This window comes from Pristiophorus japonicus, chromosome 1 (assembly GCF_044704955.1).
Source record: "Pristiophorus japonicus isolate sPriJap1 chromosome 1, sPriJap1.hap1, whole genome shotgun sequence".
NCBI classification, from domain to species: domain Eukaryota; kingdom Metazoa; phylum Chordata; class Chondrichthyes; family Pristiophoridae; genus Pristiophorus; species Pristiophorus japonicus.
In genome coordinates, this window is record NC_091977.1 from 459509250 (window position 1) to 459534437 (window position 25188).

Consider the following 25188-nt stretch of genomic DNA (forward strand, 5'->3'; position numbering starts at 1 on the left):
ACACCGACCCTCAGTATGGCCATTGCGATAGCACAGGCGTTTATGTCCACCAGTGATAACACCAAACAAATCTCTCAGCACACAAGTGCTAGCAATGTTCATAAATTAACTGGAACTGTGTTTGCGAGCAGAAATGTACAGGGCAGAACCCACGAGTCTGCAACTGCCAGCAGCAGCGACCCAGATGACTGAGTCCCCAACAAAGGATGAATGCAAGGCAATTCACACTTTGGCGTTGTGGAGGCTTCCATTCAGCCTATTCATGCCACTTCAAAGGGTATGTTTGCAAGAGCTGTGGAACAATGAAGCACCTCCAACGAGCTGCAAGCTCTGCAAACCCTGCTAACCACCACGTGGCAGAGGAAGATCGGTCCATGGTGGATCAAAGCAATTTCGAGCCTCAGCGAGAGGAGGCAGATGCTGAAGTACACTGGGTGCACACATTTTCGACGAAATGTCCACCTATAATGCTAAACGTAAAATTTAATGGCTTACCCGTAGCCATGGAACTGGACACTGGCTCGAGCTAATCCATCATGAGTAAAAAGATGTTTGAGAGACTGTGGTGCAACAAGGCATTCAGACCAGCCCTGAGCCCCATCCACACGAAACTGAAAACGTACACCAAAGAGCTTATCACTGTCCTGGGCTGCGCCATGGTCAAGGTCACCTACGAGGGCAAGGTGCACGAACTGCCACTCTTGATTGTCCCAGGCGATGGCCCCACACTGCTTGGAAGAAGCTGGCTGGGCAAAGTCCGCTGGAACTGGGATGACATCCGAGTGCTATCACATGTCGATGAGGCCTCATGTACCCAGGTTCTTAACAAATGTCATTCCCTTTTTGAGCCAGGCATTGGAAACTTTTCCGGGGCGAAGGTGCGGATCCACTTGGTCCCAGAGGCACGACCCATTCACCACAAGGCGCGAGTGATACCTCACATGATGAGGGAAAGAGTGGAAATCGAGCTGGACAGGCTGCAACTCGAGGGCATCATCTCCTCAGTGGAATTCAGCGAGTGGGCCAGCCCGATTGTTCTAGTACTTAAAAGTGATGGCATGGTCAGGATTTGCGGCGATTATAAAGTAACTATTAATCGTTTCTTGCTGCAGGACCAATACCCGCTACCTAAAGCAGACGATCTATTTGCGACACTGGCAGGAGGCAAGACGCTCACCAAGCTCGACCTGACTTCAGCCTACATGACGCAGGAGCTGGAGGAGCCTTCGAAGGGCCTCACCTGCATCAACACGCACAAGGGACTGTTCATCTACAACAGATGCCCGTTTGGAATTGGGTCGGCTGCAGCGCTCTTCCAGAGAAATATGGAGAGCCGACTCAAGTCGGTACCCCACACGGTGGTTTTTCAGGACGACATATTGGTCACGGGTCGGGACACCGTCGAGCACCTACAAAACCTGGAGGAGGTCCTCCAGCGACTGGATCGCGTAGGGCTGCGGCTGAATAGGTCGAAATGCGTCTTCATGGCAACAGCAGTGGAGTTTTTTTGGGAAAAGATCGCGGCGGACGGCATTCGGCCCACAGACGCGATCAGGAATGCGCCCAGGCCACAGAACGTCACGGAGCTGCGGTCGTTCCTGGGACTCCTCAACTATTTTGGTAACTTCCTACCAGGGTTAAGCACCCTTTTAGAGCCCCTACATGTGTTGCGCAAAGGTGAGAACTGGGTATGGGGAAAAAAAAACAAGTAATTGCTTTTGAGAAAGCCAGAAACATTTTATGCTCCAACAAGCTGCTTGTATTGTATAACCCGTGTAAAAGACATGTGCTAGCACGTGACGTGTCGTTGTACAGAGTCGGGTGTGTATTACAACAAGCTAACGTTGCGGGGAAGTTGCTACCTGTCACCTATGCTTCCAGGAGCTTGTCTAAGGCCGAGCCGGCCTACAGCATGATTTGAGAAAGAGGCATTAGCGTGTGTGTTCGGGGTAAAGAAAATGCATCAGTACCTGTTTGGCCTCAAATTTGAGCTGGAAACCGATCACAAGCCGCTCACAACCCTGTTCGCTGAAAACAAGGGGATAAATACAAATGCCTCAGCCCGCGTACAAAGGTGGGCACTCACGCCATCAGCGTATAACTATACCATCCGCCACAGGCCAGGCACCGAGAACTGTGCGGATGCTCTGTCGGCTACCATTGCCCACCACGGGGGTGGAAATGGTGCAACCTGCAAACTTGTTGATGGTGGCACAGCCCGCAGACTTGTTGATGGTCATGGAAGCGTTTGAAAATGATAAATAACCTGTCACGGCCTGCCAGATTTGGACTTGGACCAGCCAAGATCCTCTGCTGTCCCTAGTTAAAAAAAACTGTACTGCATGGGAGCTGGGCCAGCATCCCCATTGAAATGCAAGAGCCAATCAAGCCGTTCCAGCGGCAAAAGGACGAGCTGTCCATTCAGGCAGACTGCCTGTTGTGGGGTAACCGCATAGTGCTACCAAAAAAGGGCAGGGAGATGTTCATCTCGGATCTCCACAGCACACACCTAGGTATAGTCATGATGAAAGCGATAGCCAGATCCCACGTGTGGTGGCCTGGTATCGACTTTGACTTAGAGTCCTGTGTATGGTAATGCAGTGTGTGTGCTCAGTTGAGCAACGTGCCCAGAGAGGCACCACTAAGTTTGTGGTCCTGGCCCTCCAGACCATGGTCAAGGATCCATGTCGACTATGCGGGCCCGTTTCTCGGTAAAATGTTCCTGGTGGTGGTGGATGCTTTTTCAAAATGGATTGAATGTGAAATAATGTCGGGAAGCACCGCCACCGCTACCATTGAAAGCTTGAGGGCCATGTTTGCCATCCACGGCCTGCCTGACATACTTGTCACTGACAACGGGCCGAATTTAAATAATTCATGACCCGCAATGGGATCAAACATGTCACCTCGGCCCCGTTTAAATCTGCCTCCAATGGGCAGGCAGAACGCGCAGTACAAACCATCAAACAGAGCCTTAAACGAGTCACAGAAGGCTCACTCCAAACCTGCCTGTCCCGAGTACTGCTCAACTACCGCACGAGACCCCACTCGCTCACAGGGGTGCCCCCGGCTGAGCTACTCATGAAAAGGACACTTAAAACCAGACTCTCGCTGGTTCACCCCAATCTGCATGATCAGGTAGAGAACAGGCGGCAGCAACAAAATGTAAATGATGGTCGCGCCACTGTGTCATGAGAAATTGATCTGAATGACCGTGTATGTGCTAAACTTGGACATGGTCCCAAGTGGTTCACGGGCACGGTGATACCTAAAGAAGGGAATAGTGTGTTTGTCGTCAAACTAGACAATGGACAAATTTGCAGAAAGCACCTGGACCAAACTAGGCTGCGGTTCACAGACTGCCCTGAACCCACAGCAGACACCACCTTTTTTGAGCCCACAACACACACCCAAAGGATCAACGACACCCTGCCGGACCAGGAAATCGAACCCATCACGCCCAACAGCCCAGCAAGGCCAGGCTCACCTAGCAGCCCTGCAGGGCCAACAACACACCAGCCCAGCGAGGGCACAGCCAACACACCAGAACAGACATTTATACCGAGGCGGTCCACCAGGGAAAGGCTCCCGATCACCTCACCTTGTAAATCGTTTCACTTTGACATTGGTGGGGGGGAGTGATGTGTATCTGTAAAGCATGCACTCCCATGTTCTGCCACCAGGGAACTCATCCCCTGAAGTCCCAAGGGATCTCAGCATCCCTTGGGAGCACTGTATATAAGCTGGCCCCTAAGGCCTGTTCTTCACTCTGGAGTGTCTTATTAAAGACTGAGGTCACTATTACTTTAACCTCCCTGTGTGCAGCCTCATCTGTGTTAGGAACACAATAATAATAATAGTCAGTTTTTGTCTGTTCTGATGTAAACAATATAGTTTTATACAACACATTACTCAGTTTTTGTCTGTCCTGAAAATTCATTTCAACGGATGTAAACAATGTACTTCGTAAACAATACTCTTTCGTACAAAAAATTTTGATTTAAAAAAAAAAACTGTCCTTGACATTATTATTCTTGAAATGCCTAGAAGACCAAGAAGTGTATCTAACAAACGCGGAAATGATGGAAGGAGAAAAAGGCAAGCAAGAGAAAATGAATCGGCTGATCGAATATGGCACCAACAGCAAAGAGCTAATGAATCAAATGAGCAACGACATAAACATGTAGAAGCTGAAAGAAATAGACATCGACTTCGAATAGAAAGGCAAAGAACTAACCAAAATTATTTAGTAGCGTTAATAAACTGAAATGAGAAAACGGCAAGCAAGAGAAAATAAATCAGCTGAAGAAAGAGAACAACGTTTAGAAGCTGATCGAATATGGCACCAACAGCAAAGAGCTAATGAATCAAATGAGCAACGACATAAATGTTTAGAAGCTGAAAGAAATCGACAATCGACTTCGAGTGGAAAGGCAAAGAAATAACCAAAATCATTTAGTCGCATTATTAAAGGGAAATGTACAAGTAGATGAAATCAATTGTGGCAGAATAACAGAAACATGTAATTGTGGAGCCAGATATTTTCAAAACTAATTAAATATATTGAAGCATTATACTGACTGTTGTCATGGTGGCAAAGTAAAGTTACCAGCATTACAGGAGTCTCCTGATTTGATAAAAACAGTGTTAACAGAAGCCTCCCCAAAAGCCAAAAACTTTAGAGACCAAATAAGGCAGTATAACAGCTCTCCTCCTTTTGCCTCGATAGGAGCGAAAGTAGAGTTACTTCCTGGAATTGGACCATTCTGCTGCCGAATACATGGACAAGTCTATCATGTTTCTTCGTTGCATATGTCCAGTAGAGATAGTGCTGCTTCTTATACTTGATGAAGCACTAGATTTACGATTAAATAGAAATACAAAATGTAGAGAGATATTTAGATGCAACTCTGCATTCAATTACTTCTCAGCTTAACATTTCACTACTATTTGCGTTTTTGTAATCTTAAAGATCCTCTTGCGCTATGGAATAAATTTAAGCAGCAATGAGTGAAGACTTTTTAAACACTTGCTCGGAAGAAACAGCTTATTCTCATTCACCATCACATTGAAGAATTTTCAAAGTGCAATAACATGAGTTTATAAAACCTCAGATCGCCAGCATACACTTTGACTAATGCATTACCCTATGAAGATTACTTCGACATTTTGAAAGAGGAAGCCAAAGGCAATCTTGATAAAGAAAAACTTAATCATGATCAAAAGGCAATTGTTAATGAGATGTTGCACACTGTCTACAAAGGAGAAAACAAAAAATTATTTTTGGATGGTCCCTCGGGAACGGGAAAAACCTTTGTTTGTACAAGGCAAAGGAGATGTATTTTTGCCGTGTGCTTCGATGACAGGAAGGAGCAGTTATAATGTTGCTATGAAACTTGAATCCTAAACAAGGACTTTGTAATGGAACAAGATTGGTCGTTAGGAAGCTGTATTCTTCGATGATAGATGCTGAAATTATATGGCAGATTTCAAAGAATTTGAGTGTTTATTCCTCGAATAATATTGAGCCCATCAGATGTTAGCCTGCCTTTTCAACTTGGGAGAGAACCGTTCCCAATTAGACTTTCATATTCTATGACTATAAACAAGTCACAAGGCCAGACTTTTGACAAAATTTGTATTTATATTCCTAGGCCTGTTTTTATTGCTGGACAGCTTTGAGTAGCTCTTTCCAGAGTGAAGTTTTAATTCTGTTAAGAGTCTTTGGTGAAATCCTACATTTAAAGAAGTACTTTTGCAACAAAGATACTAATTTGACCGCAAATGTTTTCAGGGTCTCTGCTAGTTTTACAAATAAAATTCTATTTAAAAAAAAAAATACATATTTTATTTATATGTATACAAAATGCATATACAAATTATATCGAATACATACAACTATTATATATAAAAAAAAGTGAATGGTCACAAGATCTCAAAGGTAATATGGCTGTAGGTGGTGCTTGTAATGATATTCAACCAATTATTCACAATTTGGCTGAACTTAATGTAACGTTACAATCACTAAGTGCAAGATTTTGACTGCAAATTTCAAATCCTTCCCCTTTGCAGGCTGCATTTTCCCCTCTCTCTTCCCCTCCCCAAACCTCCACTGACTGAAGTTGCCCCTCACAAGCTATACCCACCAGGTTTTATTTTACAAGGATGATACCAGAAATGCAAGAGTATACATGTCAGGAAAGGATAAACAGGCTGGGTCTCTTCTTTTCAAAAAAAGAAGGCTGAAGGGTGACCTAATGGCGGTCTTTAAAATTATGAAAGGTTTTGATCGAGTGGATGCAGAGAGAATGTTTCCACTTGTGGGGAAGAGCATAACTAGAGACCAGCAATATATGATAGTCACCAAGAAATCCAATAGGAAATTCAGAAGAAACTTCTTTATCCAAAGAGTGGTGAGAATGTGGAACTTGCTACCACAGGGAGTGGTTGAAGCAAATAGTATAGATGCATTTAAGGGGAGGCTAGACAAGTGAGAAAGGAATTGAGGGTTATGCTGATAGATTTAGATGAAGAAAGAAGGGAGGAGGTTCGAGTGAAGCATAAACACCGGCATGGACTGATTGGGCCGAATGGTCTGTTTCTGTGTCTTATATCCTATGTATGTATTTTCCCTTTTACAGTAACTTTCCTCTCCCCAATTGAATTTCCCATCCCCAGCTGGCTGTATTTTTTCTCCTATGAATGCTTCAATCCTCATGCCTCACTGATCTGAATTCCTCTTCCTCAATCCTCCTACTTTCCTCCCCTGCGTCTTTCTTTACTATCCTTTATTTACCTCCCTGCTCTTATCAACCATGAGTCTGGTGGAGGATGTAGATAACTTGTGTCCAGTGAATTGCTAGTAAGCCTTTTTGTAATTGACCATTGTAAGTTGTGTGGAAATGCTGAGTTTATCCTGCAAATTTAATTATTTTTACACTCTTCCACCATTACACTTTCTCCAGATTTGTTCAGCTGCATTCTCAAATACACTGATATATGTCCATGTTCCTACTAGTTCAGCACAGTGTAGTAGTATGCCAGCATGCAGTGGCACTAAATGTGTAGCTCCATGCATGACACACGCTACATTAACAACACAAAAATTAGAGAGGTTTTTCATGTATGCATTTTCTTTTTTCTTTCATTTGGAATTTTTTTGGGTTGGGGACTGAGGTTTGCGTATCTACTGAATAAGTACAGATAGAAAAAATTTGCAATTTGATATTAAAGTAGTTTAGAAATATACTTGGCCATAGCTAAAGATTGTATCAAACACTGCCAAATCTTGTTACAGAATGAACATAAATAGCACGCAAGTGGTAAAAGAAACACCTGAAAAGGAAGAGGAAAGCAAAATGGTATTGCAGGACATTTCTGTGGTAAAGGAAACATCCAGCATGAGACTGTTTTCAACAGATGAAGGGCAGAAGCTTAAGAACAAAGAAAAGAGTCAAACGTTTGCCACTGTTGACAAAAAGCCATCCACAACAACAAAACTCAAGGATGTTAAAAAGAAAGACATCTGTTCACAAAAGAAATCCCTCTCACTGCAAGACTTCTTTCAGCCAGTGGGAAAGAAAAGGTGAAACTTTAGAATATTAAAATAAAGATACCTAATGAAACCTTTAATGGTGCTTTTCCCTTTAGTGGTATAGTAATTTTATCCTTTTTAATGTTTGATTTCCATTTAACTGTTTTAATGTAGTTATGTGTACACATACTAATTAAGGAACAAAAGCAAGTTGGTTATTTGTTTTAGCATGCTCACTTTTCAACATATTTCCTATAAGCTGAAATGAAATAGGAATATAGGTCCACAAAAGACCATTGCAATCCATTTGGCGATCCCAAGTTCAAAAAATACCATATTGTACCTATTCTCTTGTATCCTTCAATCCTTACTTTCACCAGAATTTAGAAAGGAAAAATAATTAAATTAATATAGAAATTGAAATCTCTTGTTTTGTATATTTATGTTCAAAAATAAACAGGGAAAGAGAGGACACTGGATCATCCCAGGCTAAATTTGCAAGGGCAGAGGAGCCAAATCTACCCACTGGTAATCAGCTGTATATCACAGATTCTTCATTGGAGAAGAGAGACTCCGAGTTCACTAGCCAGAGCACCCAGTCAGAATATTTTTCTGCAAACCGCAAAACAGGATCCTCTGCTGAGGGTTTAAAAGGAAGTCCTGGAAGAGTAAGTGAAGAAGAAACAACCGACAAAAATGTCCCAGAGAAAACTCAGCTTGTTCATGAAATAACAACACAAAAAAAAAGAAAAGACCCAGAAGGTGAATACCTGAAAGATGATATGACACTTCCCAGGCATGGACAGTTGGGAGTGAGTAAAAGGAGAAAGTTAGAATCTGAGGTTTTGTCTTCCAATGAAAATGCTGAGTCTGTAGCAGAAGGTGGAACTAAAGCATCTGTGAGTAGTGGGCTTTTTTTAATTGCTGGTTTTATCTGTGCTCGTAGAATAATCTTCGCAAGTACAAGACGGGTACTATATAAATGCAAGTCGTTTCCTTCCTTTACATACAAAGTGACTGTTTTCCTAGGTCCAACCACATTGTTTTTATGTTTTAAGGAATTGTCATCCAACCTCAAACAATATTTGAAGAGGGTCGTCAGTAACCTTGTGTATTTAAAAATATATATATAATGTTTTCGTTTTCTGTCCTCTTCTGAAGGCTTTGAGAGTTTTTGTCTGATGTGTACTATCCAGCAGATGTCACCAAATAGTGATCAGAAGTTAGAACATTGGATAAATGTCCTCTTCCCAACCCAGGGAGCTAGGGCCAATTGTAATGACCCTACTGCCAGTCCTGTTCAGATGAGCCAATTCAGCATTGAACAGAAATCGATCTTTGGATCTTCTCATCACTTTCTCTTTACCAACTGAGACATCAGGGGAGCTTAGTATGTCTAATCAATTTTTTAATGGACTTTTTTGGGCATACTGAAGACCAGTGCTTCTACCACTCGAATATTTTGACCATTAGCATAAGATTTCGATACTTGGATGGGATTTATTTGTTTTTTAAATTTACTGATTTGAAATTTTTAACCAGTGGTAAGTATTTTGCCTACATTTGGGATTTGGGGGCTATTATTTTGGGGCGTTACTTAATGTGTAAATGAAACCCCAGGCGTAACATTTTTCAAATATGTATATTCTACATGTAGATTAGTTATTTTTGCAATACATACCTTTATGCTTAAAAAAAATGTATTGCATGCAGTGTGTGTGTAATATCATTGCAGCAAACCTAATGACTGGGAGAAATTTAAAATTCAGCAGAGGAGGACAAAGGGTTTAATTAGGAGGGGGGAAATAGAGTATGAGAGGAAGCTTGCTGAGAACATAAAAACTGACTGCAAAAGCTTCTGTAAATATGTGAAGAGAAAAAGATTAGTGAAGACAAACATAGGTCCCTTGCAGTCAGAATCAGGTGAATTTATAATGGGGAACAAAGAAATGGCAGACCAATTGAACAAATACTTTGGTTCTGTCTTCACAAAGGAAGACACAAATAACCTTCTGGAAATACTAGAGGACCGAGGGTCTAGCGAGAAGGAGGAATTGAAGGAAATCCTCATTAGTCAGGAAATTGTGTTAGGGAAATTGATGGGATTGAGGGCCGATAAATCCCCAAGGCCTGATAGTCTGCATCCCAGAGTACTCAAGGAAGTGGCCCTAGAAATAGTGGATGCATTGGTGATCATTTTCCAACAGTCTATCGACTCTGGAGGGTAGCTAATGCAACATCACTTTTTAAAAAAGGAGGGAAGAGAGAAAACGGGGAATTATAGACTGGTTAGCCTGACATCAGTAGTGGGAAAAATGTTGGAATCAATTATTAAAGATGAAATAGCAGCGCATTTGGAAAGCAGTGACAGGATCGGTCCAAATCAGCCTGGATTTATGAAAGGGAAATCATGCTTGACAAATCTTCTAGAATTTTTTGAGGATGTAACTAGTAGAGTGGACAAGGGAGAATCAATGGATGTGTATTTGGACTTTCAAAAGGCTTTTGACAAGCTCCCACACAAGAGATTGGTGTGCAAAATTAAAGCACATGGTATTGGGGGTAATGTATTGACGTGGATTGAGAACTCGGCAGACAGGAAGCAGAGAGTCGGGATAAACGGGTCCTTTTCAGAATGGCAGGCAGTGACTAGTGGGGTGCCGCAGGGCTCAGTGCTGGGACCCCAGCTCTTTACAATATACATCAATGATTTAGATGAAGAAATTGAGTGTAATATCTCCAATTTTGCAGATGACACTAAGCTGGGTGGCAGTGTGAGCTATGAGGAGAATGCTAAGAGGCTGCAGGGTGACTTGGACAGGTTAGGTGAGTGGGCAAATGCATGGCAGATGCAGTATAATGTGGATAAATGTGAGATTATCCACTTTGGTGGCAAAAACATGAAGGCAGAATATTATCTGAATGGCGACAGATTCGGAAAAGGGAAGGTGCAACGAGACCTGGTTGTCATGGTACATCAGTCATTGAAATTTGGCATGCAGGTACAGTCGGCGGTGAAGAAGGCAAATGGCATATTGGCCTTCATAGCTAGGGGATTTGAGTATAGGAGCAGGGAGGTCTTACTGCAGATGTACAGGGCCTTGGTGAGGCCTCACCTGGAATATTGTGCTCAGTTTTGATGATCTAATCTGAGGAAGGACGTTCTTGCTATTGAGTGAGTGCAGTAAAGGTTCAACAGACTGATTCCTGGGATGGCAGGACTGACATGAGGAGAGATTGGATCGACTGGGCTTGTATTCATTGGAGTTTAGAAGAATGAGAGGGGATCTCATAGAAACATATAAAATTCTAATGGGACTGGACAGGTTAGATGCAGGATGAATGTTCCCGATGTTGTGGAAGTCCCGAACCAGGGGTCACAGTCTAAGGATAAGGGGGTAAGCCATTTAGGACCGAGATGAGGAGAAACTTCTTCTGTTAACCTGTGGAATTCCCTACCGCAGAGAGTTTTTGATGCCAGTTCGTTAGATATCTTCAAGAGCGAGTTAGATATGGCCCTTACGGCTAAAGGGATCAAGGAGTATGGAAAGAAAGCAGGGAAAGGGTACTGAGGTGAATGATCAGCCTTGATATTGAATGGTAGTGCAGGCTCGAAGGGCCGAATGGCCGCCTCCTACATCTATTGTCTATGTTTCTATGTTTCATTGCACGTGCTCTGTTATTAACCCTGGTAAGAAACTGATCCTAGCTAAAAATGTATTCTAGTTCGTAAAGAAATTCAAGCATGATTATAACTATACTTTTGGTACCTAGATTTATAATTGGATTTGCACAGCACAGGCTTGAGGTTGTGGTAATAATTAAGTGGAAATTATGGCTTTTAAATGTACCCTGTTTCTTCTTTGTGTCCAAACATGCAAAGACATCACAAGTAAAACAGGGGTCTGAAATTAAGCATGAATTATCTGCACCTCTCAATAAGGAGTCAAATAATGTAAGTATTTTACACTATAAAAATCTAACCTTATTAAATATTTACATAAAGAGCCTTTATGATTAATTAGGTCAGGCTTAGAAAGGTTTGTTTGTGTGGCTCTACCTTCCAGTTAAGTAACATCAGAATTGTCCTTTTTATAGGATCACTTTTATAGTGGTCAGTCGATCTTAAATGACAGTAATGATCTTTGTCCTGGCTGACCAGAATTGATTCATCCACCAGGCAGTATTAAAAGAAAAGAGTAATCTGATCTAAATGAATACCGTGAATGTTGTGGTAAATAAGTGATTGGTTATATAAAATTTAATATAACAAGTTTTTCCTATAAACTTGCAGGTTCCTGTGTGATATATATATAATTTTTATACATTACCAGAAAGTTGGCTTTGGATGCTATGCAGGTTACAGTGCTACTCTGACTGAGAGGTTCCCTGTAAAAGCTGGTGAACAGATGCAATCTGCCTAGGTCATGTAACATTCGTTCTTAGTTCTCCAGTGTCACTGAAGTAGAAAGAATGCCCACTGCAATTGGGAGGTTAATCGTGTGCATAGGAATTTTCTCTTAAAGGTATTCAGGATTATTTATTCTTTTAAATCAAGTTAACTGAAAAAGGACGGATTTGCTTGCCGTTTGTGCCAGTCTAGTGTTAAACTTGCTGTATTCCAGCGAGTAGAAAGTTTCTGTGATCTTCAAATGACAATTGTCTTGAGATTTTTGAAGTTGACTATTTAATACGTCACAGATTGAATGGCCCCCCCGTTGGGAAACAGTACAAAAGAACAATGTCTATGTGATTAAATGTTGCATTTCACTTCATTGTTAAATAGTTTGTATTTATTTAACTCCAGTTCCCATTTCTATGCAATGATTCTTTTTTTACTTTAGCACTGTAACATTGCAGTGTTCTTCCCAGCTAGCTGATTAGTCTGTGCTAATCATGTAATATCAGTCCTATTGTCTGCATAGACAAATCTGATCAAAGAATCAATTCCACAAAAACAAAGAAGGCACCTGTGTCACTTAATACTCTTGATCAGAATGTATTTTCCTGATTATCTTTATGTATAACTCAGTGCACACTTTTCATCTGCTTTATTTATTTTTAATCTCTCCACACTGACCAACCCAATTTTGCACCATGACTTAGCATCACTTTTAACCACTTGTTCTCGCATTGTACAATGTAGAATGCCAGGATTATATCAGAGATGGCAAACTATACTTTAAGGAGAAAATTAAGATACTGGGAATATTTTCACTGGAGCAGAGATGGCTAACATGAAACTTAATAGAGATTTTTAAAATTATGAAATGTTTTCAGAGGGCGAATAAGATAAGACTATTTCCTCTGGTTTGGGGGTCAGTGGCAAGGGGTAATCAGTTTAAAATTGTCACGAAGAGAGTGAGCAGAGCTTAGGAAAAAAATATTTATGCAAAGAGAGCTTTTTTCTTTATTCATTCACTGGATGTGGGCATTGCTGGCAAGGCCAGCACTTATTGCCCATCCCTAATTTCCCTTAACTGAGTGGCTTGCTTGGCCATTTCAGAGGGCAGTTAAAAAACAACCACATTGCTGTGGATCTGCATTCACATGTAGGCCAGACTGGGTAAGGACGACAGATTTCCTTCCCTAAAGGACATTAGTGAATCAGTTGGGTTTTTCCAACAATCCGGTAGTTACATGGTCAGCATCACTGATGCTAGCTTTTTAAATTCCAAATTTATTTAATTAACTGATTTAAAAAATAAAAATTCCCCTGCTGCCGTGGTGGGGTTTGAATTTGCACTGCTGAATTATTAGTCCAGGCCTCTGGATCACTAGTCCAGTAACATAGCCACTATGCTACCATTTCCCTGTTACAGCATAAAATGTTTTGCTAGAGGATATAGTTGAGGCATAGCCCATTGCATCTTTTAAAGAAAAAGTGGATAAACATTTAATACAGAGGGAGATACAGACATATGGGGTTAGTTTAGATGGTGCTATCAAAGAGCCAGCACAGACACAATAAACTGGTCTCCTTCTGTGGTGCAAACTTTTTAGTTGCTCCCATCAATGACCTCTTTCCCACTGCCATCTTCCACAAACACATTTTTCTTTAATTATTTTTCTCTTGATAAAACTTCTTGCCATCAGTGGCCACTTCAACCAGAAACATAAAGCAGTATTGATACTCATTGCTATTTAAAGGGGATTCACATACCGAGAGACTTGGGGGTGTACATACACACATGTTTGAAGGTGGCTGGGCAAGTATAGATGGCTGTTTTTTTTTTTAAAAAGGGGCTTCTTGGCTTTATAAACCAGAGGCATTGAGTACAAAAGCAAAAAAGTTATACTAAAACTTTATAAAGGCCCCAGCTGGAGTATTGTGTCCAATTCTGGGTACCACACTTTAGGAAGGATGTCAAGGCCTTGGAGAGGGTGCAGAGGAGATTTACTAGAATGGTACCAGGGATGCAGGACTTCATGAAGAGGCGAGAAAAACTAGGGTTGTTCTCCTTGGAGCAGAGAAGGGTAAGGGGAGATTTAATAGAGGTGTTCAAAATTATGAAGGATACTGTTTCCAGAGGGAGAAGGGTCAGTAACCAGATTTAAGGTAATTCACAAAAGAACCAGAGGCGACATGAGGAAAACATTTTTTATGCAGTGAATTATGATTTGGAATGTACTGCCTGAAAGGGTGGTGGAAGTTTCAAAAGAAAATTAGATAAATATTTCAAGGGGAAAAATTTGCAGGGCTATGGACACAGGGCTATGGACACAGAGCATGTGAGTGGGACCAATTGAATTGCTTTATCAAAGAGCCGGTACAGCACGATGGGTCGAATGACAACCTCCTGTGCTGTGTATCATTCTGTGCAAGTACAAAACTGGTTGAAGGCTTGCATAGCAGGAAGTGCAGTAACAGCAGAGTACGGTGAATATCAGAATCTACCTTTAAACAGAACAACACTGGGGTTATCATTTAGCAAACTCCCAACAGTCTGAGGTTGTGCTCAAGACAATCACATAGGCCCCAAGTTTTGCCATGATTTGCTCCTGATTTTTAGGAGCAACTGGTGTAGAACGGAGTATCTTAGAAATCGGAATTCTCGTCATTTAGTTTGCTCCAGTTCTAGTCAGTTAGAACAGTTTCACTTTGGAACAGAATTTTATTTTCAAAAGGGGGCGTGTCCGGCCACTTACGCCTGTTTTCAAAGTTTCGTCAGTGAAAACTTACTCCAAACTAACTTAGAATGGAGTAAGTGAAGATTTTTGTACGCTCGAAAAAACCTTGTCTACACTTTAGAAAATCAGGAGTAGGTTACAAATTAGGCATAGGGAACAAAGTGGGGGGAAGAGAAGTCATTAAATTCTACAATCAATCCTTAGTTATACTTATACAAATATTATACAAATAAATCCAACCTGAATAAAAATTTATAAGCAAAGAAAAGATTAAATAAACCATGTTCCTACCTGTGTGAAATAGCAGCAGCCTTTGAGCTGCTGTGCTTCAGGCAGGTCTTTCGTTGGAGACAGGCAGGGGTGTGGCGTCAGTGTCTCGACGGCAGCGGCAGCAAGCTTCGAGCTGAGCTGCGGTGCTTGAGGCAGGCCTTCATTCTCTTCGTGGCTGGCCGCGAAAAAGCAACACACGGACGGACTTGAGGCCGTTCGGCCATGAGATAGCAGCGGCGTCAGTGGCTGGCTGGCAGCCAGCCGAAGAATCAGCAGCGGACCGACGTGAGGCCATTCGGCCATAGGATATCAGTGGCTGGCCGGCAGCCGAAGAATCAACACCTGACACACGCAGCTCTTTATGGTGCTTGAGGCCATTCAGCCACGCTTTAGGGGCGGCGTCAGTGGCTCGGCGGCAGCCGAAGATACAGCAGCAGCCTTCGAGCTGTGAGGGGAACTGAGGCCATTTGGACAGGGAGAGGCAGCCACATCGACAGTTTTATATTTAAATTTGCAGAATGGGTGCTGTATTGTCAACACCACGTATTATGCAATGGTTTGCCATCAATTCACTGCATAGGAGAGAATTGATTAGAGCTCATCGCACCAGGAACGTCGTAGCCTGTAGGTTGATGGGCAGGAGACCTTACCCACGTTGACAATATCAAACCAGGCGCTCGTACCTGGACATGAGCGAAGCTGATTGTGTGAAAAGGCTGAGTTTTTGCAGAGAAGTTGTCACTGGGATCTGTGATATGGTGAGAGCAGATTTGCAGCCCAGAAGCAGAAGGACAACTGCCTTGTCTGTTGAAGTGAAGGTAACAGCTGCACTTTCTTTCTATGCCTCGGGATCGTTTCAGGCTACAACTGGAGATGTGTGTGCCATCTTTCAACGTGCAATACATGCCTGCATTTACCAGGTCACGGCTGCACTTTATGCACGAAGGAATGACTTCATCAATTTCCCAATGACCGCACAAGCGATCCACGAGAGGGCTGTGGGCTTCTTCAGGATTGCTGGCTTCCCAAAGGTACAGGGCTGCATTGATTGTACCCACATAGCCTTGTGGGCACCTGTGGAGGAATCTGAGCAGTACCGAAATAAGAAAGGTTTCCACTCTATCAATGTGCAGCTCGTGTGTGACGACAAGCAGCGCATCATGTCAGTCGATGCGAGATACCCTGGCAGCACCCATGATGAGTTCATCCTACGCGACAGCGTTCTATCTGACATGTTTGAGCAGCAGCCAGAAGGGCAGAGCTGGCTACTGGGAGACAAAGGGTACGGCCTGACCACCTGGCTCATGACGCCCCTACACGTGACATGGACAAAAGCTGACCGTCAATACAACATGGCGCACATTGACGCGCAGCATCATTGAGAGGACCATTGGCATATTGAAACAGCGATTCCGATGCCTGGATCATTCCGGAGGACAGTTGCTATACTCTCCTCAGATTGTCGGTCACTTCACTGTTGTGTGCTGCATGCTTCATAACTTAGCCATCATGAGGCAGCAGGAGCTGGTAGTGGAACCCGAAGACCGACGTGAGGGTCCAGTGCATGATGATAGTATTACGGAAGACCAGGATGTGGATGATGACGATGATCAGGAAAGCATGCAAGTGCCTGATGCCGAAGCACGAGGTCGGAGGAGGACCGTCCATCGTGTCCCTTTAACGATTGCTCGAGCCTTGCGCCAGCAGCTCATCCGTGAACGCTTCAACTACTGATGTCTGAGGGCTCTGCGACCACTTTTGCATATGGACATGTTTATTCTTTGCAGTTGTTCCTACGTTGTGTTGTGTTAATGGAACATGAAACAGTTTTAATGAAAAAATATTTTATTGAAAAGTTAACGTCACTCTAATAAAATATTTGTTGTATCAAACTACTTTTTAATATGACTCTTGAAGATCACTTACACTTCAAGATCACTTTTTAGATGCAAAATTAAATAATTTACAGAATGTGAGAGCATTTACACTATAAGATCACTTGAAAACCCTGAGATCACTTGTATGTTGTAAACTTACAAAACAGTTTCACTGTGAAAAATCTTATACTCTGAAGAACACTTAAACTTCAGAATCTCTTTTTAGGTGCAAAATTAAATAAGTTACAAAAAAATGAGAGCATTTACACTATAAGATCGCTTAAAAACCATAAGATCCCTTATAAGTTGTAAAGTTACAAAACTTACAAAGCAATTTCAATTTGAAAAACGCTACTACAGCTACATCAAGAACAAGAACAAAAGCAGCAAAGAAAGGCTGCAACCATGTCTCATCCATATCTCAGTGAATGTTCACTTCCTCATGGGGGTGTCATTTGATTGACTGGGCTGTGTGCCCTTATTGCAGCAGCTACCTCAACCAGGCCCTCCCTGATGGCCTGTGCTGACACTTGCATGCCCTCCCTGATGGCCTGTGCCGTAATTTGCATGCCCTCCCTGACGGCCTGTGCCGTCGATTGCATTCCCTCGGACATTCCCTCCCTAAGTTCCCGTGTCATTACTGCTATTTCTCCCGTCAGGACCGTCAACTCTTCACCTACTGCACTGACGCCACCGATGAGTGATCAGGTAAGCTCATTGGTCTCCATACCCAATGCCACAACCTGAGTCGCATCTGTTGCACGCTGCATCTCAGGAGAGCGTGTCTCCAATCTCCTCCTCCTCTGCCTGGGTCTGCCTTGTGGCACCACTACACTGGGAGGCGCGGGCACGGACGGTGGGACGCTCGGTGTTGCAAGCGGCACCACAACACAGGGAGGTGCGGGCTGGGACTGTGGGATGCTCTGTGTTCCAGACGGCTGAACTGGAGGGAGAGGCTCGGGCTGGAACGGTAGGACGCTCGGTGTTCCAGACGACAGCACTCGAATGCGAGCCATGGGCTGGGATATTGGAAGAATGGGTGTAAACTGCTCCATGATATCAGCAGCAACACTGGGACCCGAACCGTCGGAATCAAAACCATAGTAGGTGGAAGCAGAACCTATGCGAGAGGGAGGCGCAGGCTGGGACGGTAGTGCACTGACTGTAGAATGCTGCATTATACCAGCAGCACCACTGGGACCCGCAACATCGGAAGCGAAACCATGGAAGGTGGAACCAAGACCTATGCTAGGGGTTGAAACTCTGATGCCCCTTGATGGGGGCTCATAAACATTAAATTGGAAGCTCTCCCCTGCAAACGTTTCACTCATCACTGCCATCATCCAGTCTGGATTGTCCGCAGCTGGTTGTACTGGTTCTTGTTCTGTACCCTCAGGATCCTCAGGGTTGGCAGCAGCAGCATCATCATCATCATATTCTGCAAAATACATCAGAACAGTCAAATGCTAAACAGCAAAGGAGGGGGCCGGATGGGTGGCACGAGTACTCTCACACATAGCAGGTTAGGCAGCAGGTTGATTTAAAGGGCCACGATGCATTTTCAGGACTTACCCTCTTCCTCGGGTGCGGGCCCAGCTTGTGCTGTACCGATTGCTTTTCTCCATGTACGAATCATCATAGCAGCTACCCTTTGTTCCAAGGGTGTCAGTGGATGCAGATTGGGCACGCCTCCTGTCTGAGTTGCCTCCCTTTTGTTGTGGACCAATTTCTTCTGCAAAGAGTAAAATATAACTTTTTACAGATGTGTCAGTCTGCAAGGTGGGACATACAGATAGCCAGGTTTCAATTACGATTAAATTAAAAATGGGAAATATTACTTACACTAACTACTTGACCAAGGTCATGCCATTTCTTTTTACAATGGCTTCCAGATCTCCTGCACAGCAATCTTCTGCAACTTGGTTCCAGCGTTTCTTCATTTCTTTTGGTGGCACTTTTATGCGACCTCTGTTGCTGGTATCTAGCTCCTGCCATCTCTGCTCAATTACGTTGACTAATATCTCCACTTCCTCATGGAAGAAATTCTTTGTTCTTGGTGGGCGTTGATCCATTGCAAAGTTGAATTGGCACTCTTACTTCTCCAAACACACAGTCCTTAATTTGCATGTACCAATGCAGCACCGGTTCTGCAAGTTTAGCAATGAAAAGCTGAACTCACTGATTTCAGCAAGTGAAGTATTCAGCAGTGCTGCTAAAAGCACTCCCTCACACACAGAAATATCAACAAAATTAAATTACAAGCCTTTGCAGTGGTCCAAGAAACAAATCTTCACTTTTTCTGCAATCCTTTTAAAAATGGCCGAGTGCCAATGTTTGTTTGAGACTGCGTACGCTCCAACGTGCACGCGCAGGGTTGCCGGCACCACGAAGGCTAATTTAAATTGTACCCGCCCCCTGCTACTTAGAAAATCGGCACGAGTGTTAGGCTCCGCCCCTGCTGCGAAGAGCGCGCCGCGCTGAGCAGACATCGAGCTCCAAGGAGCTCGAGAATATCGGACTTTTTTTTAAGCGCAGTTTTCGGCGTGAAAAACAGGCGCCCAGCTCGGAGGTGCGCCGTTTTCGCCGCGGGACGAAACTTGGGGCCTTAGTAACTGGCGCCCTGCCTCCAAGTTATAGGCCATAGACTACCTGTGAGCCATGCAACTGAACCTCCACTAGTGAATCATAAAAATGATTGAAGCTAAATTTTGAATGTAATATGCTTTTTTTCTGAAATAGATTTACATTTTTAAAGAAAATGGTCTTTTTATTCAGAGAGGAACCATATGTGCAGTAGAATAACAATACAGAAATAATAGAAAAAATATTGATATTGTACTCCTCCATGATCTGACTAATGGACTCGCATGGTGTGTGCTAGAGGTATAAGAACATGAGAAATAGTAGCAGGTGTAGGCCAGATGGCCCCTTGGGCCTGTTCCGTCATTCAATAAGATCATGGCTGAACTTCTGCATCAACTCCACTTTCCCGCCCTATTCCCATATCCCATGATTCTCAGTGCCCAAAAATCTATCTATTTCTGTTGAATAAAATTATCGATTGAGTATCACAGCTCTCTGGGGTAGAATATTCCAAAGATTCACAAATGCCTGAATATGAAAAATTCTCCTCATCTCAGTCCTAAATGTCCGACCCTTTATCCTGAGACTACGACCCCTGGTTCTGGACTCTCTAGCCAGGGGAAACAGCATCTACCCTGTCAAGCCCTCCAAGAATTTTATATGTTTCATTGAGATCGCCTCTCATTCTTCTAAACTCCAGAGAATATAGGTCCATTCTACTCAATCTCTCCTCATAGGACAGCCCCCTCATCCCAGGAATCAATCTAGTGAACCTTCATTGTACCATTTCCAAGGCAAATATATCCTTCCTTGGGTAAGGAGACCTAAATTGTACACATTACTCCAGGCGTGGTCTCACAAAGCATTATATATTTGCAGCAAAATTTCATTGCGCTTATACTCACTTTAGCCTTTATTGCAAGAACCATTCGCCTTCCTAATTGCTTGCTGTACCTGCTTGTGAACTTTCTGTGATTCAAGTACAAGAACCCCCAAATCCCACTGCATACCAACATTTACTAGTGTCTCTTTTTTTTTAACGTTCTGCTTTTCCATTCTTCCTACCAAAGTGGATAATTTCACATTTCCCCACATTATATGCCCATCTGCCAGCTTCTTGGCCAATCATTTTGCAGCTCTTTGCATCCTCCTCACAACTTACTTTCCCACCTAGCTTTGTAACGTCAGCAAACTTGGATACATTACACTTGCTCCTCTCATCAAAGTTATTGATACAAATTGTAAATAGCTGAGGTCCAAGCACTGATCCTTGCGGCACTCCGGCAGTTACACCCTACAGTCCCCCAAAAAAAACGTTTATTCCTACTCTATTTTCTGTCCATTAACTAATCCGTAATCCATCCTATGAACCCTATCTGGTGATTAGGGTCTTTTGGGTTAAATTGTTCATTCAGTAGGATAAAGTACAAAAATACACTCTTAGATATTTATGATGTTTAAAATTGTGAGCATAAATAAAGAAATCCAGCCCTGAACGTATAGGGAGGAATTTTTACTCCACCCCCATCCCCCAAAAAAGGTGGATTGGGTGGGAAGTTAAAGTGTTAAAAGTCTGAACCCCCACAACTCACCCACTTCCGGTTATAACGGAGGTGGCACAGGGGGTGGGCAGCCAATTCACTCCAGGAGGCAGTCTGCCATTTAAATATTATTAAGAGGCTGCCATTCCTCAGATTTAACCATTTAAAATTTAACTGTAGCTGTTCGGGTTTTGCAGTCCTCGTGAAACCCGGCAGCTAAAGTAAGGCAAGGACTGCTGGGTTCCACGACTCCCCCACACGATCCTCCTGCCCTCCGATGATCACCCATGGCCTACACACAATGCTCCGGCCCACTGATGATCACCATCCCCGGCCCCACTTGCTCTTCGGGCCCTTCAATTGTTCCCAAACCGACATTCCCCATCGCCCCTCCTACCACCACCACCACCTCTCCGGCCTTACGATTGCTCCCGACCACCCCCCACCCCCCCCCCGGCCCACGTGATCCTGCCCAGCTCTGCGTCTGCAGCTAGCCAGCCTCCTGGGTTTCCCGACTGCTTCTGGGTCCTTTTCCCTGCACCCCTCCAATTCCCAACCTGCCTCACGATCGAAATTCAGGCCATAATGTTGAACCCCAAAGTAAATGCAATAAACAGGATACTGAAAAGCATCTTGTGAAATATATACTTTTTACTTCCACAGTTGAGGTGAGTGTAGCTTTGATGTGACAATTGGAAATAACATTTCTGTTTCATGGACCATTGGGAATTAGTGTTCATGAAAAGAACCATAGCTTTCTAGGAAGCAATAGAATTGCTTCAGTAACTAATGGCATCATTTTGACTTGCACCAAGTAAATTATAATAAAAATACTTTCAAAACAATACACAAGTTTTTTTAACAAATAGGAAGAATGAATGTACAGCATTCATTATATTATGCAACGAATATTTGTGGAAAGTAGAGTAACTATTTTTCTAAATCCGTTCTACCATATATATCACCAAAACACTGCCTAAGTCAAGCGACCTTATAAATATTAAATTTGAATTCAAATGCAGCATTCACATGAAAAGAAGCAATGATCAAATGAAAATTCATGAATCTGCAATTGCTGTGTTAATTATGCTAATATGTTTGTTTTGCTTTATAGTATTTGGAATCTGAAAATAATGAGGCTCTTCCAAGCAAACTTCTGTTAACTGTGTTCAAGTCACTTGTTGTGAGACAGTCTGGAAAAGGAAGAATGATTGCCTCAAATGCCGAGGACAGCCAGTTGAAGAACTTTAAGAAATTTAGAAAGGTTAATATATTTTCATATGTTCTACTTTAATATTATAGATAATTGTAGATTGTTTTTAGTATTGCAATTTCCATGATCATTCTCTACACGTAGTATGAAAATAAATCTTGGCTGCCACAAGATGACATTATGGGCTGGATCTTGCTGGAAAAATAACGGTGTAATCGGCCAGCAAGTTCAGGGATTGAGATATGCTGAGAGTTGCAAATCTCCAGAACTTTCTGGTCGATTTACATCGCTCCTGCCGCTTTCTTCGCACAAGTGGAATCTCGCCCTTAGCCTCCCTGTTATTTTTAACAACTTGCTGGATTTGCACAATAATTGCCCATTAAACTCGCCACAGAAAGTTAAGTCTGTTAATTAACAGTATAAGTACCTTTTTAGTTTATTTGTTCCTGGAATGTGAGTGTCGTTGGCAAGGCCAGCATTTCTTGCCTATCCCTAATTTCCCTTGAGAAGGTTGTGGTGAGCTGCTGCCTTGAACCACTGCAGTCCTTGTGAAGGTACTTCCACAGTGCTGTTAGGTCAAAATCCTGGCACTCCCTAACGGCGATGAAGAAACGACAATATATTCCCAAATCAGGATGGTGTGTAACTTGGAGGAGAACTTACAGGTGATGGCATTCCCATGCGCATGCTGCCCTTGTCCCTCTAGGTGGTAGAGGTTACGGGTTTGGGAGGTGCTGTCAAAGCAGCCTTGAAGTTGCTGCAGTGCATTTTGTAGATGGTATGCACTGCAGCCATAGTGGAGAGAGTGGATGTTTACGATGGTGGATGGGGTGCCTGTCAAGTGGACGGCATTATCCTGGATGGTGTTGAGCTTCTTGTGTTGTTGGAGCTGTACTCATCCAAGCAAGTGGCGAATACTCTTATCACACTCGTTACGTGTGCCTTGTAGATAGTGGAAAGGCTTTGGGGAGTTAGGAGGTGAAACACTTGTTGCAGAATACCCAGCCTCTGACCTGCTCTTGTTGCCACAGTATTTATGTGGCTGGTCCTGTTAAGTTTCTAATCAATGGTGACCCCCAGGATGTTGATGGTGGATGATTCAGTGATGGTAATGCCATTGAATATCATGGGGTGGTGGTTAGACTCTTGCTTGTTGGGGATGGTCATTGCCTGGCACTTGTGTGATGCAAATGTTAGTTGCCACTTATCAGCCCAAGCCTGAATGTTGTCCAGATCTTGCTGCATGCGGGCATGGACTGCTTCATTACATTAACGACGTGATAATTGTTAATGAAATGCCAATCGACATCTCTGGCCCAGAAATGGAAAACTCTAAACTGTAGTCTCATTCCTTCAGGTGGTAAATTGTTCTTAGAGATTTTTCAAACGTCAATTTTTTTTTTGGTTTAATCTTGCTTTACCGTTCTCTCCCTTTTTCTCTCTTTTATCCAATATTTTTTTCCCCTTTTTAATTTTCTTTCCTTACCTGATTTGACTCTCATTCACCCTCCTTCTTGGTCTTTGCTCTGTCTATCCAAGAAAATCTTTTGTGCTTAAAGGTAGCTGGTGTGCTTGTGACCTGCCTTCGTCTCCAGGCCAGATCCAAGACCATCCCAACCTCTGTCGTCGAACTACAGTACGCAGACGATGCATGCGGCTGCGCACATTCAGAGACTGAACTCCAAGTCATAGTCAACATCTCTGAGACGTACAAAAGCATTGGCCTTACACTAAACATCTGTAAGACAAAGGTCCTCCACTAGCCTGATCCTGCCACACAACACTGTCCCCCAGTCATTAAGATCCACGGCGCGGCCCTGGACAACGTGGACCACTTTCCATACCTCTGGAGCCTATTATCATCAATGGCAGACATCAACGATGAGATTTAACACTGCCGTCAGTGCCGCCTAAGGAAAAGAGTGTTCGAAGATCAGGCCCTCAAATCTGCCACCAAGCTCTCATGGTCTACAGAGCTGTAGTGATACCCGCCCGCCTGTATGGCTCAGAGACGTGGACCATATACAGTACACACCTCAAATCGTTGGAGAAATACCACCAACGATGTCTCCGCAAGATCCTGCAAATCCCCTGGGAGGACAGATGCACCAACGTTAGCGTCCACGACCAGACTAACATCCCCAGCATCGAAGCACTGACCACACTCGACCAGCTCTGCTGGGCGGGCCACATTGTTTGCATACCTGACACAAGACTCCCAAAGCAAGCGCTCTACTCGAATCTCCTACATGGCAAGCGAGCCCAAGCTGGGCAGAGGAATCGTTTCAAGGACACCCTCAAAGGGGTATGGCGAGAAAGCAGGAATGGGGTACCAAAGTTGCATGTTCAGCCATGAACTCATTGAATGGCGGTGCAGGCTCGAAGGGCCGAATGGCCTACTCCTGCACCTATTTTCTATGTTTCTAAAGCCTCCTTGATAAAATGCGACATCCCCACTGACACCTGCGAGTCCCTGGCCAAAGACAGGTCTTCCTCGATCTCTAGGGACTGCCTATGATGATGATGATCTGTCTAAATGGAAATTATACATGAGAATACCTTTTGTATGGGAATGTACTTTCATTCAGCATGTTCTAATTGATCTTTTAAAACCTATTTTTTAAACGCAAGTTTGCAAAATTGTGTATTGATTAGTTAAAAGTGCTATTTTAGCTAACATTTGTTAAAACTTTTTCCATTGTGGTAGGTTGTGTATCCTGGGGCAGAAGAATGTCCTAAAATTATTGGCGGCACAGATCTGAAGGCTTATCAAACCAAAAAGAGCTCAGAAATGGAAGAGTGGTTAAGACAAGAAGTGGAGGTATGATATGGATTACAGATCAAAGTTTTCTGGGTTTTCTGCTTCTGCGCTCACCAGCCTGCAATTCTTGTTTTCATTCACTTGAATGTGAAAAACGCAGCTGGTTGACCATTGAGGCAGAAAACCCTGGCTAAAGAGATTTTGTTAAACTTGTACCACATATTTCCTCAATGTGAATGTGTTTTAGTTATATACAAACTCCAAAGTAATGTATTCCA

At 43.2% G+C, this 25188-nt stretch overlaps 1 protein-coding gene across 3 annotated transcripts in view; it reads left to right on the top strand.

The window, feature by feature from the left end:
• Window positions 1-25188, top strand: part of nbn (nibrin) — a 103022-nt gene that overhangs the window by 29822 nt on the left and 48012 nt on the right. For 2 of the 3 annotated variants that reach the window (XM_070893775.1, XM_070893794.1), the window contains exons 10-14: window positions 7298-7585; window positions 7995-8433; window positions 11418-11489; window positions 22051-22200; window positions 24857-24970. In XM_070893775.1, coding sequence (XP_070749876.1) covers window positions 7298-7585; window positions 7995-8433; window positions 11418-11489; window positions 22051-22200; window positions 24857-24970 — 1063 coding nt within the window. The remainder of the gene's footprint in view (window positions 1-7297; window positions 7586-7994; window positions 8434-11417; window positions 11490-22050; window positions 22201-24856; window positions 24971-25188) is intronic. The other variant, XM_070893786.1, reaches the window with a different exon arrangement.